The sequence below is a fragment of the Haliaeetus albicilla genome, chromosome 6 (assembly GCF_947461875.1).
Source record: "Haliaeetus albicilla chromosome 6, bHalAlb1.1, whole genome shotgun sequence".
Classification (NCBI taxonomy): Eukaryota; Metazoa; Chordata; class Aves; order Accipitriformes; family Accipitridae; genus Haliaeetus; species Haliaeetus albicilla.
Window position 1 is genome coordinate 17,099,846 of NC_091488.1, and position 16,856 is coordinate 17,116,701.

Below are 16,856 nucleotides of genomic sequence, written 5' to 3' on the forward strand. Positions count from 1 at the left end.
CAAGTTAGTTGGAGACATGGTACAGAATTCTCATAACTGTTTTCACTACTTTGTGTTACTGGTCCTGTTCAGCATTTTGTTAAGTTAGAAAAATTATAAGGCATCCATAAAAAGAGGGGTTTAATCCAGAAGGCATCATTTTATAATGCAGCACAAATGAACTATACTTCTCACTTTTACCCTAATCTGTGGGCTTTTATTTGGCTCAGGTGTAATTAGAAGTTAAAATCTGTAGGGCAACAGCTGCCAAAAAAAGCAGTCTTCTACCGTTTTCACTTTCATTAGAGCTAGTGATTGCGTGGTTGTAGAGTGAATTGGTTCATTTGGCTGATTTGTGGGAAATTGACCTTGCTCCCCATCCTCTCTCAGCTTTTGCTTGGGTTGGGTTGTTCATATACACTACAATGACCTGTGATGGCATGTTTAGTAGTGTTCAGGCAAAGAGGTAGAACATTTTCTTCACTTCCAGGAATCAGGCTTGCCTACGTTTCTGAAGGAAGTAGTATCACTGCTTCAAAAGTAGGGGAGCCAAAGCAGGTGAAGTAATTTGCCCAACCTTGTGCCAGATTAAGAGACTGTTTGGTCTTGAGGCACTATATCTTTTTTTTTATTTATTTCCAGTGCAGATGAGTCCCAGACACGTAGACAGAGGACTAGATTTTTGAGTTGTTACTGCACTTAATTGCCACGTACACTGCCTGCTAAGCACACTTGGTGGACTGTTTTAAAGTAGTTTTGTTCTGTTTTGTGAAGGTATCATACTTGCACATATAATGTTTTTATTTCTTCTTTTTTTTTAAAGTATTGACTTTAAATCTCTGTTTAAGAATCTAACCTCAATTCTGTTTTTATTAGGGCAAGTGTCGAGATTTTGAGACTATGTTGTGGTTTGAATCATTGCTGTTTTATGGCTGTGAAGAACAGGAGCAAGTGAAAGATGATGCTGATATTTCACTGTTGCCTACCATTGTAGAAAGAGTTGTTCTTCCTAAATTAACAGGTACAGTCTTAGAAAGACTTAGAATGAAAATGGGGGTAGAGAGGGAGGTGTGAAAGTTGATGCTTGTTTGTGCTTTCAGATTTTACTGTTTTGTGAATTATTGCCTGACTATCTGTACTGATTTCAGCTGGGATAGAGTTAATTGTCTTCCTAGGAGCTGGTATAGTGTTATGTTTTGGGTTCCGTATGGGAAGAATGTTGATAACACTGATGTTTTCAGTTGTTGCTAAGTAGTGTTTAGTCTAAACTCAAGGATTTTTCAGCTTCTCATGCCCAGTCAGCAAGAAAGCTGGAGGGGCACAAGAAGTTGGCACAGGACAGAGCCAGGGCAGCTGACCCAAACTGGCCAACGGTGTATTCCATACCATGTGATGTCACATCCAGTATAGGAACTGGGGGGAGTGGGAGTGGGGGATCGCTGCTCGGGGAGTAGCTGGATGTCGATCGGTGGGTGGTGAGTAATTGCACTGTGCATCATTTGTACATTCCAATCCTTTTATTATTACTGTTGTCATTTTGTTAGTATTATCGTTATTAGTTTCTTCTTTTCTGTTCTATTAAACCGTTCTTATCTCAACCCACGAGTTTTACTTCTTTTCCCGATTTTCTCCCTCATCCCACTGGGTAGGGGGGGAGTGAGTGAGCGGCTGTGTGGTGCTTAGTTGCTAGCTGGGGTTAAACCACGACACTGTCTTATTACCTGTATTTGAGTATTTGCAAAGTGGAGTAATTCTTTAATCTCTTACAGTGATTTCTGAAAATATATGGGATCCTTTTTCTACAACACAAACATCTAGAATGGTAGCAATTGTACAGAAACTAGTAGATGGATATCCTTCAGTGGTGAATGCAGAAAACAAAAATACACAAGTAAGTTGTTTTTTCTTAAGTATCTTTCATAAGTTAAGGAATTTGAGTATATTTTTAATATGCTGTATTGGAGAACACAGCATGCTTAGTGAGGAGCAAGAAAGAGAATTTTGCAATTATTTGATGCTCTGCAGCCTTGTTATGCAGAGTCAAGTATGGTGATAAATTAGGAGGAGGAGCTCAGTGAAGTCTCCTCAAAATAGGTGCTAGAGATAAAAAGAGATACCAAATGTACTAAGACTTGTTGGTCTGCAGTTTTGCTTTAAGGGTTAGCTACAAATAGTCAGGCTTTTCTTTTTTAGATCTTTGTAACCCTTTCAAATGTATTGCCTGGAAATCTGATTGTTTTACTTATCTTCTATGAATACAAGAACCGATGTCATGAGTTCAGGTGCCATAGCTAATGCAATGTATGCATTGCCTTTAGAATAATGGGTGATAGGCCAAAGTGCATGTGTATGGGGAAGTTAGCAGAAAAGCCCTGACTTCACAGAAGCTAATTGTGTAGCCAAGCTTAACCACAAAGTAATTCCGTTGCCTTCAGGTTTTTTTGAAAGTGTCAGATTTCAGCTCTGTTAATTATAGGCTTCTCTAAGACTTTATATGTGTGCTTAAGTATGTATACCTTTTACTGTTAGGGTCACAAATGGTCTTTGTTACTTTGAAAATCAATTTCTGAGTGGTTAACTACTAAGCCATGCTTTGGACACTTAAAAATAAATTTATCTGTTTCAGATGCTTTTAAAGGCATTGTTGCTAAGAATGAGGAGAACACTAGATGATGATGTATTCATGCCCTTATATCCAAAAAAGTAAGTTTTCTTTCAACTGTGGTGTTAGACCGTTGTTGGCAAGTTGGTGTCTTCTGTCTGTAGTTAACAGGGTTTTTTTCTCAGTATGGTTCACTGGCTGGATAGAGGAGATCTTTCGTTATCATGCTGTGAGGATTTAGCAAAGACAAGCAGGATGGAAGGGAATATTTATAGAACTGAACTGTGTGTGGGAAGGAGGAAGCCGGCAAACTCCAGACAGAGGTGGTCTTGGTTGCTCATTAAAGAAATTTCTTACTTTCCAGCATCTTAGAAAACAAGAACTCTGGTCCGTATTTGTTTTTCCAACGTCAGTTTTGGTCCTCTGTTAAGGTAAGTCAGTAAATACATCCTGTAAATCTTTGGTCTAGACAGTGTGGCAATAAAATCCTCTTCAAATTTGTGGAAAATTGTAGATAGAAATTGCTTTAACTTCATTTGAAAGAACTCTAAATTATGATTCTTAGTCTCTGGTAATGCACTGTGCCCTCTTCAAAAGACTGCCAAGTGAAAGCACCATCATTTTAACTTGTATGTTGTGGGTTTACTTACCATACTCAACCCAGTTTTTTTAATGTAATTGTGCTTGTCAGAATAAAACATGCTGCTTTTATTTCACTTATGTGGGAATGAGAGAGCTTGGTTTCTATTTTTTTTATATATATATATAGCATGAGAATCTTCATGAAAATAACATGGTCCCTTTTGGAAAGCTCACTGCTATTTGTGAAGTATAAGAGCATTTGTAATCTTAGTTTAATTGAAACTATAAAGAGTGTGAAAGAAAAAGTCTCTGTGTGTGGAATGTGCAATATAGTTTGCAAAGGTCTGTAAGTTTATTTCCAATAAAAGGCTGTGAAGAAAATTAACTCCCAACAAAACAGGAAAGTAAAGTGTGAGATCCATGTTGATTGAACTGCTGATCTCCATGATCAGGCAAACAGAACTCTTATCTGGAATTTTCTATTTAAATTGCAGCAGTGGCAGAGACTGTATTCTGAATAGGTTTGCAATCACTTCATTTACTTAAAATATTTGGCACTGAATTTTTTCACTTTGAAATAAAAGTCAACTTCCTAAATGCTGTCTAGAGCAAAAAATGCACAAAGCTCACTTATTAAAATGCTGTTGTTAAAAGTGAAACAGATCTCTTATTTAGGGCTTGTGTCTCTTTTGAGTGCCCTGTCAGAGCCTGGGCAGTTTAGAAGTATGCATGCTGTTACCACAGTTTTATTTTAGGGAAGCATTAAAAATACAATCTCTTGCGCTAGTGAGTCAGTTATAGGATCACAGACAAGCAGAAGTAGAAACTGGGAGGCATGTGTTCGTTTACTATTTCACGATGATCTGCCCCAACAGTAAACTGCTGGCTGTATTAATTTGTACAAGACTGGCAGCAATTTCTCTGCAGGCCGTGTGCCAGTGGGGAATAAACAGCTGCAGAGTTGGCTTAGCTGGCACTCCCCTGTGACACTTTCTGTGTTTCTTGTGTCACTGTGCCTTGGAAATAAGGGTACGCTGACAGCATAGCTGGGGATTTCATTGATAAGGGGGCTGTGAATTTGCGCCCGTATGCCATATGCTAGGCCTCACTTGGCTTGACATTGACATCACATTTTGAGAACAAGATGGCTTAAAACTTTAATTCTTTTTTTCTGATTTCTTGTGCAAAACATGAGCAAAGTTGAGGAGGTAGTGGTGGTGGTTGTATGAGAATTCGTAACACTCCAGGCTGGACCTTTATGGATTGTGAATAGTTTTGAAGCTAACAGAAGGCATATTTCCACTGCTTACCTTGGCCATGCTGTTGCATTTGAAGAGGCTTTAGAGTGTTTGATCAGCCTCCTGGTTTCAGTACATTTTTAAATGCTTATTTTCCCTGTGTTGTATTTTCAGTTATTAGGAAACTTTCTCCAGTGGTATGGAATCCTTTCAAACAAAACTCTCCAGGAACTGTCAATAGATGGTCTGCTAAATAGATACATTCTTATGGCTTTTCAAAACTCTGAGTATGGAGAGGACAGCATTAAGAAAGCTCAAAGTGTAAGTAAAATCAAACAATGTTTAAAATCACTTGTAAATCACACACTTCAGCTGAAGGAAAAATATAGTTAAAAACTGATGTTACCTATGAAATCTTGGCTTTGATATCTCGAAGTTGTGATGTCAGTGAAAAATAGACTTTTTTTTTTTTTTTTTTTAAATACACAAACTAAAGAAACAACCTTCCCTGGCTCATACCCCTAACTAAAGGAAGAACCTTATCTGGCTCATACCTGTAGACAGCTTAAGTATAGTGTAAGTTTCAGTGTTCTACTGCTTGAATTTTGGATTTTTTAAATTTTTTCTTTTTGGTAGGTTCCTCACTGTTTCACTCAGTTGGGCCTTGTCACTGCAATTGTGCCTGGCAGACTTCACAAATCATGTTAGATAGCTTTTAAAATCTTTTTATGTTGTGTTTAACTTTCTTTTTCCTGTTATGTCTAGGTAATTGCTTGCTTTCCTAAACAGTGGTTTGCTAATCTAAAAGGAGACAAGACTATTTCTCAGCTAGAAAACTTCTGCAGATACCTTGTTCATCTGGCTGATACAATTTATAGAAACAGCATTGGTTGCTCTGATGTAGAGAAAAGAAATGCGAGGTAACTTATCTTGAGTTAACGCAGTTGCAATTCTTGTGCTTTGTGTTATTTTGCTGAAGCATGCAAACGTGGGTAAATACCTCCATACTGCTGCACGTCTTTTGAAACTTCTTTGAATTCAAATTTTAAAAATGTTAACAGTATGGTAAATGGAGATTTTTAAGGTGTCTAAAAACAACACCTGCTGGAAATCTTTAAACATTCATAATATATTTTGCACTACTGCTTAGTGTCACTGATTCTGGCAAATTTTGTAGCTACTGGGTTTGGACTGTTCCACCTTGTGAGCCTGTTGCCTATTCCTGCATAATGGCTTCTAAATTATAAACTGTGCTTTTATATACAGTAGAAAAGTTCTGACTTTATTTACAGAACCAACTAGATGAACCTGTTTTCCCCTAGATCAAGGAGTCATTTTACTTGTATCTGATAACCAACATAATTAAAAGTTCAGATAGATGCGTAAATGTTACTGCTGGCCAAGTAACCTGAAATGCTGTGGGTGTATCATTTTAAGCAATGATAAACTTAAAAACCAAATTGTTGCACTGATACACAGGAATATAACAAGACTGGAAGATTGTTTATTCCTGCGCTGTTGTATGAGAGGGAGAGGTTTCAAGATCAATAGTTCTGTTGTTCCAGCAAACCTGAAACTTGGAAAGATGAACCCCCTTGCTACCTGCACTAGTCATTCTTGATAGCTGAACTTGCTTGAGCCATTGTTGAGTTACTTTTCAATTATTGAGGCTCTCCGGGGGATTAGATCCTTGTCCCTTTTTGATCTTATGCATAGCACTGAAACATAGAGACAGAAATTTCCCTTAAACTGTAGCAGAAAAATCTTGATTAAGAGGTTGGGGTTTTTCCTGGTATCAATTTTTTTTCCAGTTACCATGTTGGTTAGTAGATACTGTTCTGTCTTTAGAATCACTTTTGGCTGTGGCATATGAATCATCTCGTTTTCAGAGAACACTGAGCTTTGTGCCGCACTGGGTTGTGCTCAAACAACTTTTTATCTGCTCTCAGGTTATGCCTCAGAACTTTGTGTCCAAAGTATAATAGTAGAGTCATGTACCAGTTTAAATTTCCCCATGATTCAAATTCAAAATAGACGTGTTACTCCTTCCTTTCTAAAACCAAAATGCCTAGCCTAGCATGATACTGGAATTGAAATGGAGGTGAGAGAGGGTCCAGTAGAGATTAAACTTTCCCTCTTTTGGTAGCCTGTTTCTAAATTTGAAAGAACTTTCTTTATCAGCTGAAATGATAACTTGGTAAAACTTTGTATTGGAAGAGAAACATCCAATTAATAATTTTTTTTAATAGAGAGTTCCAATGTAATTTCTATCTTCTGTCCTTTTTTTTCCCAGCATTTAACAAATCTATTGCCATTGCCCCCATGAAGCAGATAAAATAAGTCTGCTGCAGAAATGCTACTACTATTAACTGAAGAATGTCATGTCTTTTCATATAAAACCTAGTACAGTTGTTTGAAACAAAAATGCATTAATTTCTGCTGAGAGGGAAGTGTATCTTTACCTATTTCTGTTGGTGCTAGCTTTCCAAATGTTGGATGCTTTTTCACAGATCAGCTGTTTACTTTTTAAGATTAATTTTGAACTTCTAGTATTTTTTGTAAGACTGACCTCTAAATTCCATGTCCAGCCTCCTACCAAGATACCAAAATTGTTCTTGACAGCCAAAGAAGTACAGTCCTCCTAGCAGTTTGTTCACTCTAAGCTTCCTAGATTGACCTGAATTGTAATGCAGTTCATTGGTGGCAAGCTTCATACCTTTTTTTAAGGCATGCATTAAAGCATACTTGCTTTTTTTTGGGGGGGGCTTAAACATTAGTTACCAAGAGAGCTGTGACTGATTGCACAGTACTGTAAGTAATCCAAGACTTTTTCTTGAGATTATGCTGCATCTAGTATTAAACAATATTGTATGATTAATTCCTACTCCCAAAATAAATTTTTCAATTTCAGTACAAAGCTGATAACCAACTTATTTTATCAGACTAAGCAAGTGGAGAAGAAGATGATATGAAGTTACCTAAAACTGATTTGCTATATGGATTCATAATGTAGTGTTCTGTTGAAATATTAATACTTTCACATGATTGTTCCATTCCTGTATTGACTTCTTTGTCTTTTTTAGGGAGCACATAAAGCAGATCATAAAGCTCCTGGCAAGTATCCGAGCACTGGATCATGCTGTGACAGTTGCAAATGATCACAACGTCAAAGAGTTAAAGATTTTAATAGAAGGAAAATAGACTTTTCTGGCAACTCATTTTGAGCTTTAAAACCATTCCTGATGTGTAATTTATGTACATATGTAAAGTTTCTTAAACTGTAAAGTATTGATCTTTGTTTTAATACAAAGTGCATTCTTATATACAGCATCCTTTACAAAAAAAAAAAAAATTTACTTCTTTGAAAACAAAAATGGAATCCCAAGATTGTCATCTTTCCAGAAATCAGATTTTCCTTAAGGTTTCTCAAAATCTTGTTTACAAAAATACTTTGTACCCATGATTAGTAGTCATCTACTCCTGTTAATTGTTCCATGGTTAACTGGAATGTGTATAATATATTATGTGTAATACAATGTATGCGTATATTTATACCACCATGTTGCTTTCACACTGGATATAGAGATCTTGTACTGTTGGAATAAGCTTTTCATTTGCTAGAAAATTCTTATTTTGACAATAAAATGATCATATTATTGGTCAAAAGGGCTGGCAAAACATTCAAATATCTGAAAATCATTTGAGCTAAAGAGTAGAGACACTTTCAAATGGAGCCTGACCTTTAAAAAGCAGCTGTGCTGCACTCAAATTGGAATAACTAAAAAATTATCTGCATTCAGAATATAGAACTCTTAAGACTGTTCTTAGAAACAAAACAGAAAGGAAAACCCAAATCAATGCTTAATTATTTTTTTCTTAATACAGGCATACAATGAGAACTTGTGATTATTGCACAAGTATACATGACAGCACTTCGTAAGGCCCAAGCACCTTTCATTTTGTAGGAATAATAGTTTACCCATGAACTCTGGACCCTCATTCCTTGTGCAAGTTGGTTAAATTCACTGTTTGTGGGTTGTTTGGGGTGGTTTTTTGGGGTGGGGGCAGTTGTAACTTCATACAAGGAACCTGTTTCTTCTGATTGGTATGGCTAAAGATGTCAAGCAAAATGAAGGTGAAGAAAATTTTATGCCCTATGATTTGAAATACTTATATTGTAATAAATATTCAAATGTTACACTTCCTGCTAAATAGCATCTAAGAATAGTCTTGCAAAAAAAAGCATTTAATTTAAGTGTAAATTAAAAAGAAAACACTTCAAAAATCTGGTGGTTTACATAGGAACACTAGTGACTTGACCTTGGGGTCCAAGGCATGAGAACAGCTGTAATAGCCTTGGATTAAGAGCTATTTCCAGGTGTGCCCTACTTTTTGGGGGGGGAACTGTAGCAATAAATTGGCATACTGAATAACATAAGAAATCATTGTATCTTATGCTCATGTCATGTGGTATAAATGAGTATATTAAAAATGTACAATTTGTAACATGCACACTTCATTTGGACACTGAACAACTGTTTTTCTGAACTGTTGGGATTGATGGAGTACATTCAGAAATACCTGCTTTTAAAAACTGTTTCAATAAACTCGTCTATCAAGGAGCTGTTGCAGTGCAACTTGGTAAGTTTTATTCCTTTAGGAAGGTGGTAAAGGAAATGTGTGCTGACTGACGCTATTTCAGTATGTCAGACCTGTGCTCCTAAGTTAAACTGGTTGTCTAACTGGGGTTGGTGTTACTGTTTGCAAATGAATGTAAACAGCTAATACTACTGCAGGCGTGAAAGGGTACTTTATTTCCATTTGGGTATTTTAGACAATGGAATTCCTTCAACTGAAGTCACTGAAACAGCTGCAAAAATTTAGAAGCCTGGCCTCTCTGAATATATTAACATAAGTGTGTGTTGTGTACTGTCAAATTCATTCAGAATCACTGAGGAATAACCTCAGATGCCAAAGCTTTTCACTGGTTTTTCTACATCCAGAATTTTGACTGCCATCTAATCCTGAAGCCGCAAGATAGCAAATGCAAAGATTTCAACGCTAGAAAATAAGGAAAGTACTTGACCAGGAGGTGTCAGAGTTTGGTTTTTCAATTATGATATTTTTCAAACACTGGGGGTAATAAAGCTATACAGAGTGCAGGAAAAGGGTTGGACTCAACTATTCTCTTCTGGTGCCTGGTGTCTGTTGGAAAAGGTGGCCCGTTCACAAAAGGTGGTCACCAGTAATCCATCTGCTCTGAAAGCCCTCTTCAGCCTTGCTCTGCTGTCCACCCGGCCTCCCTGTAATGGTGGTGTGCTGGGCTGGGCTAAAAAAACAACAGTAACTGGGTTTGTTTTGGAAATCATGTTTATTCAGACTTTCTACTGCCTCTTGGGGAAGAATATTTGTAATGAGTCAGTCATTCCCTCACTGTCTCCCTGGCTGTCATTCAGGGAGGAGAAAAGCTTACAGGTTCAAGCCATCAGCTATCATCTCAAACTTTGCTTTTCTTCTAATAGTTTACATATATATAACACTACAAAACTTAAATGCAGGTTTGTAACTGCAGTTTCAGTAGGTGTGCACGCTACTAGCAGAGCTCCAGACTAGTGGAGCAGCAAAGCTCAAGGCATTTATTATTAAAAATACAGGCATTTTGCTCCAATTCAGATTGTGACTAGGACTGTAAGGGAGGGAATTAAGAGAATGCGTTCCTTGTAACCTCATTATAAATTATAACTACAGAGAACCTTTTTTCAAGATAGCCTGTAGTCATTTTCCTAATTAACTGCTGCGGAAGACCAGCTACTCGTATTACGCTTAGCCTGGCCTCCCTCTACTACAATGACACCATGTGGCTATGGTATTTAGGCACTTGCACACTTGAGGAGTTTCTCCTTCCTATCCCCAAAGAATGCCACGTTTGGAGAACAATAACAACATGAAGAAACTTGCAGCAAAGTATATTTATGGGTGATAAGTAATCTAACTTCTCATTTTGGGTGCTGTTCCTATGTATAAATGGTTGAAATTGTATAGGCACTTAAAGACTTTATGTAAGCAATGTTACCGAATTTTATTTATAAATAAAATAACCACTTTCACTTCTACCACTTCACCTGTATCTCATCTATTGATGCAAATTAAATGCTAGTAGTAAAGTGGTTATACTTTATGTAATGATCTTTAAACAATGTTACACAATGGCTGCTTCATTGAAGTATAATCCAAGGACAATGGCTTTAACATTATTCTCCCACAGTTTACCATGTGTATCTCACTGTTTGCTAACAAAATTAACAAATAATTATAACATGTTAAGAGACTGATGTCCTAGATGATGATGAAATCCCATGTGAGAAGGTACTAACACTTTAAGTGACACAGCAATCTTATTTCTGCACAGAACTCTACAGGGACTTTTGAGAAAGTCTGATAACGTCTTTAGTGGTTAGCATTGTTTAGGAAAGATGTAGAATATGTAAGAAAAAATTGCATGTAAAATTGTCAGTCACTGGCATTTTTATGAACAGGATAATATATTACAAAACTATTAGTTATTATTATTATTATTATTTTATTATACAGTTATGTATTATTACAGTTACTACAAAGTTACCTTTACCCTAAAGGTCACCAATAGCAAAAGGAAAACAAAATGAAATGTGAAATAGAGAAGTTTGAGGAAAAATTGTGCAGATACAGGGAGCCACGTGATTATTCTTTCTCCTCCTTTCAGATAACATCTCATTTTCCGCAAAAGTTTGCTAATCAGTGGTTCTTCTTTCAGTTCTCCCTAAGTTACTCTACAAAAAAGGCATTTTTTTAGAAAGAACTCTAAATATAAACTGGGGGAGGGGATATGTGCCTCCAATTTTGATGTAGTGTGCAGCTTTGGTAGGATGACTTGGTGACGTCTGTTTTAACAGGCTGAACTGTCCTCTTATGTGTGGTGGTACTTAAAAGCAGTATCCCTGTCATCTTAGGTTTATTAGTTGCCCAGTGAAAATTAAATGTCTTGTCATCAGTAGTCTAAAAGGAAATAACAGTACTTGTGATCTGACCATTAGGCTTTACCTGTGAAGTCACAAGCAAACCATTCCTGCAAGAGTTAGTAGTGGTGTGTACAGAAGAGAGAACTCTGAGGAGGCTTCAAAAATGATTGTTGCAAGGTTGTGGTTTTTTGAGAAACTTGCACGCAACCAACAGGATTGATCAGAGTTGAGTGGTTTTGCCCTGCATGTGGTACTCCAAACATAAAACTTCGGTAGCCTTACAATTGTTAGTTGAATTAGTCTGTCTGCACCATGAGAGAATGTAGGATTTTTTGTCCGAGAGTACTTAATTTCTGTATGTAACTAAAATTCTTGCTGTAAATATGCAGAAATAAATGAATGGGGATAAAATAATTGCATGGAGACAAACTTAGTAACACAAGGTGCCTGCAATTTAAGGCTCTGCTCCAAACAGTGACTTAAGCATACGGTTTTGTTCAAATATGTGGACTGTCCTATTGTCTCCACTTACATTACTTTTGTACTTTATGTGCATAGTTAAATGTTTTCATAGAGCAGGGACCTGGAGTGAAGCACAGATATATCTCCAAGATTTGGTGTAGATTTTTCTTACATGCTTAAGCCCAAATTTTCATAGCCTAGGTTTCATACAAGTTCTTGAGTATTGTCTATTTACTGTCCTAAGACTTTTGTGATACCTAGCTAACAGAAAACATTAAGTGGGATGTAGGTTGTGTGACTATGGGCCTCACACACCCTGGGGACATGTGGCTGAAAATCATTGTATTGCACTTAAATTACATATTGCCATTTTACCCAAAAGCTCCAATCAGGATAAGAAATTCATTGAACTAAAGATACTAAAATTATAAAGTACACACATGGTTACTACCTCAAGGAGCTAGCAGTTCAGAGAACCTGCATCTGCAAACAAGTGGTGGATAGAACAAACTCAGCTTTAAATATTTAATGAGCAGTAGGAGTTCGGAGGAGCAAGACGTATGGTAAGTGCTACAAAGGATATGCAACCTAAATATGATGTCAAAACTTTAATTTATTTGCTGTTGATGTGCCAATTTAGTGATGTATAGCACCACAGATGTCCCTGAGAAAATGGTGGTTTGAACAGTTAGTGGAATGGGTAAAACGTGGAACGGGTGGCCTCGCTGCCAGCAGTGCCTGTGCCAGAGCCTGGCAGCCCTGGGCTGCTGCTGCTGCCAAGGGGAGAGGTGGGGGGTGTCAAGCCGCTGATACTGCTGAGGCTGAGGCTCGCTCTTTCCCCATTTTTTGCCATTGCTTTTTTTTGCACTCCTCCTCCCAATTTTGCAGCAGGATGTGCAGGCCCAGAAACCTTCCTCTTCCCCTTTCAGGCATCCTAATTCTGCCTTTACATCTGTCTTCCCTGAGACAGGCGCAGCATTGCCCTGAGCTTCCTCACCTTTTTGATACCAAAGGTAAATTTTACCTATGTTGCTGAGAAGCCTTGAGGCACCCCTGCTCTCAAACAGCAAAGAAGTTTTAAATAGGCTCTGCTCTGAAACCCAGTGAAGCCGTGGTGGGTTAACTTTGGACTGCAGCCAGACACCCACCCAGATGCTCTCTCACTCCCCCCTCAACAGGACAGGGTGAGAAAACAGGATGAAAAAGCTCATGGATCACTTAACAATTACCATCAGGGGAGAAACACACTTGTCTTGGGGAATTAATTTATCACCAACTAAAATAGATTTGGATACCGAGAGACAAAGACAACTAACACACCTTCCCCCTCCTGCCCATTTATCCCAGGCTCACCTTCACTTCTTCACTTCTTCATTCCTGACTCCTCTACCTCCTCCCTGCTCCCTGAGCTCCAGCGACAGAGCTATGTCTCAACATTTCCATATATTTAAGGTTGGTGAGATTCCAAAATTCAATTGGCAGGTGGGGAGAAATTACCAAAACCTTTTATTACACAAAACTGAAGAACAAATTAAACTTTGTTTGTAATATGCTTTGCTATATTATGCAGTGTATTACATTGGCAATTAGTTAGAATGAAATACTCATTCTCATTTTCCATTAACTTATAAACAGCAGTATTTTCTGAAGTTAATAATAGCTTTATGAAAGCTCCCACTATTGGATAGCAATACATTTTTTACATTCTCAGCTGATGTAAACTGATACTGGTGGATGAAAAATTGGACATGAGCTGGCAATGTGCGCTTGCAGCCCAGAAAGCCAGTTGTATCCGGAGTCGCGTAACAAGAAGTGTGGCCAGCAGGTCGAGAGAGGCGATTCTCCCCCTCTGCTCCACTCCATGAGACCCCACCTGGAGTACTGTGTCCAGCTCTGGGGTCCCCAGCACAAGAAAGACACGGACTGTTAGAGTGGGTCCAGAGGAGGGCCACAAAAATGGGTGCCTCCCATTTGGGAAGGCTGGAGCACCTCTCCTACAAAGACAGGCTGAGAAAGTTGGGGTTGTTCAGCCTGGAGAAAAGAAGGCTCTGGGGAGATGTCATGGTTGAACCCCAGCCAGCAACTAGGCACCACGCAGTCGGTCACTCACTCCCCCCTGTCCCAGTGGGATAGGGAGAATTGAAAAAAAAGTAACTCGTGGGTTGAGATAAGAACAATTTAATAACTAAAGTAAAATAAAATGTAATACTAACAATAATAATAAATGTAATAATAATAATAATAGTAATTGAAAGGAATATTAAAAAAAAAAAAGAAATACAATCCAAGAAAAGACAAGTGATACACAATGCAATTGCTCACCACCGGCTGACCGATGCCTGAGCAGCGATAGACCCCTCCCGGCCAACTCCCCCCAGTTTATATACTGTGCATGACATCCTATGGTATGGAATATCCCTTTGGCTTGTTCAGGTCAGCTGTCCTGGCCATGCTCCCTCCCAGCTTCTTGTACACCTGCTTGCTGGCAGACCATGGGAAACTGAAAAATTCTTAACTTAGGATAAGCGCTACTTAGCAACAACTAAAACATCAGTGTATTACCAAGATTATTCTCACACTAAATCCAAAACACAATGTACCAGCTACTAAGAAGAAAATTAAAGCTATCCCAGCTGAAACCAGGACAGGAGACCTTATTGTGGCCTTTCAACATATAAAAGGGGCTTATAAGATCGAGAAAGACTTTTTACCAAGGCCTGTAGTGACACGACAAGAGGCAACAGTTTTAAATTGAAAGAGGGTAGATTTAGGTTAGATGTAAGGAAGAAGTTCTTCACTGTGAGGGTGGTGAGGCACTGGAACAGGTTGCTCAAAGAAGCTGTGGATGCTCCATCCCTGGAAGTGTTCAGGGCCAGGTTGGATGGGGCTTTGAGCAACCTGGTCTAGTGGAAGGTGTCCCTGCCCACGGCAGGGGGGTTGGACTAGATGATCTCTGAATGTGCCTGCCAACCCAAACCATTCTACGATTCGATGATTCTACGATTATATTTTCAAGTGATGCATTTCTCTGATGTTTTGAAAAAGTCAGCTGCACAATAATGATTAGCTAACAGAAAAAAATTATGTTACCCTGAGGCAAAATATATGTGTTCATAAGAAAACAACCACACATGCCATCTGAATCTATTTTATCTGCTGAAAAAAAAAGTGTGAATAAACTTGATATATCAATTGTTTTACACTGCAAGTATGTATGATTTTAGCCTTAGGTGTATCCTATAAAACAACCTTTAAATTGCTGTCCCTGTTAGTGATCTTTATGCATGGATAAAACCTGGACACACTTGCTTTGCTTCCACAGCAGCTACATTGTCATTCTTTCATTTTTACATTCTCAATAGTAAAAAAAGCTTCATGAGTTTCTTTTTTGATGCTATGCTAGTGATGGTTCAATTACATGTAGGCGTCTACCATGAACAAATGAGAAATAGCATAAGCTGTAATAAGCTGTTAGCAATTATGTAGTCTAGTAATTTCAAAACCCATGAAACATCTTTAAATAGTCTTTTAAAATATCACACTTTTATTTATCTATAGAACATTTTCACTGGGATCGTCATAGTGTGTGTAGGATGTTGGCCAGCTAAAAATGCAGAGAGATTACTTACACTGTATTTTACATCACAAATATTTGCTCTGTGTTCTCTCCCACCAGTGCACCCCACTCAACTGGTACTTAGCCTAGGGTAGGTATGTGGGATAAGACCATATTTAAATATCAAAAGATTATGTATGCAATCTATTATTTCTTAAACTAGGCCAGAGCTATGCAGGGAATATATATCAAACATAACTTTTTGTGTTTCAGTATGAAGTTTATATGAAACAAAAAAGGTCTTTCTGTTTTTAATTTTTACCCTTTGCAATGGGAATTGACCTGGGACGAGAAGGTAGTGGGAAGAGATTCTACAATCTAAAATTAAACATGGCCCAGCTCTTGTCTCAGGAGGTAGCTATACTTCTCACGGTTGCCCTTATGCATATTCAAATGCATAGTTCAAATTACAGTCTCTGCGAAAAGAGTTTCTCCACTGTTCAGCTTTTTTCTGCTCTCCACTCAAACTGCCACTGTGGCCCCAGCGTTATCCAAAGTGCAGCAAAGCCCACTTCTCTCTTGATTTCAGCATGTAGCTCTCAAACCTGCCTTCTGGAGTCTCCTCAGCAGCTTGCAACGCATCACCAACACAATACAGTAAAGCTCCGGTGAAGCGGTACTCCTCCTCCACTTACAGCCTGCACAGGCTGAATGGAAATTTCCAAAGAGATGCTTAGGGACGGTCTGTCCCTAAAACTTTTGAAGCCTGTCAGGAAGAGGCAGGCTTCAGCCGTGATTCAGTGCTCCCACCCGGCCCGAGGCACTCGGTGAGCGTCTGCACCGACAGCTTCTATGCCCACCGCACATTTTGCGCAGCGAGGTTTTTCAGTTTGCGGTGCTATTCGTGAGCCTATCCCTAAGATCTTTCTCCCTGCTGCACCTGTAATAAATACACAGCCGGGACTGGGGCCGGCTATGTTTTAACGTAGCCTCACGGTGCGCCCACAGCACGTTTTTCATCTTCGAAGCCTGCAACCCAGCACTGCCGCAAGACAAGGCGAAAGGAGGACTTCTTCTCAGGGCTCTCTTCCTACTTTTCCCTAGGGGGCCAGGTCTCCTCAGGCTGGACTCCACCCCGACAGCAGGGCTTGCCCAGCGCTCTGGTTCAAGGTGCCCCTGACAGGGCCTACAGGAGGGATGCCGCTGACAGGAACCCGGGTCCGGCAAAGCCTCCACCCAGCCCGGTGTCGCCGCTGCCGCACGCCCCGCCGCAGCGCGTCCCGCCGACCCGCCTTTCTCCCTTCTCCCCTCTTCCCCGGGGGGCGGCCGGCCGGCCGGCAGCCGCTTAACGGCCGCCCTCGCGCCCCGCCTCACGCCAGCCCCGCCGCCCCGCTTCTCCCCCCGCCGCTGCCGCCTCTCCCCCCACCCCCGCCCCCTAC

At 39.3% G+C, this 16,856-nt stretch overlaps 1 protein-coding gene across 1 annotated transcript in view; it reads left to right on the top strand.

Annotated features, from left to right (window-relative positions):
• PAXBP1 (PAX3 and PAX7 binding protein 1) overlaps positions 1-9,023 on the top strand; it is a 29,452-nt gene extending 20,429 nt beyond the window's left edge. Inside the window, exons 12-18 of the mRNA XM_069785227.1 lie at positions 856-1,000; positions 1,749-1,870; positions 2,606-2,682; positions 2,946-3,012; positions 4,576-4,722; positions 5,167-5,321; positions 7,485-9,023. Of these exons, the coding sequence (XP_069641328.1) occupies positions 856-1,000; positions 1,749-1,870; positions 2,606-2,682; positions 2,946-3,012; positions 4,576-4,722; positions 5,167-5,321; positions 7,485-7,602 (831 nt within the window). The 3' untranslated portion in view covers positions 7,603-9,023. The remainder of the gene's footprint in view (positions 1-855; positions 1,001-1,748; positions 1,871-2,605; positions 2,683-2,945; positions 3,013-4,575; positions 4,723-5,166; positions 5,322-7,484) is intronic.
• The last annotated feature ends 7,833 nt before the right edge of the window (positions 9,024-16,856 follow it).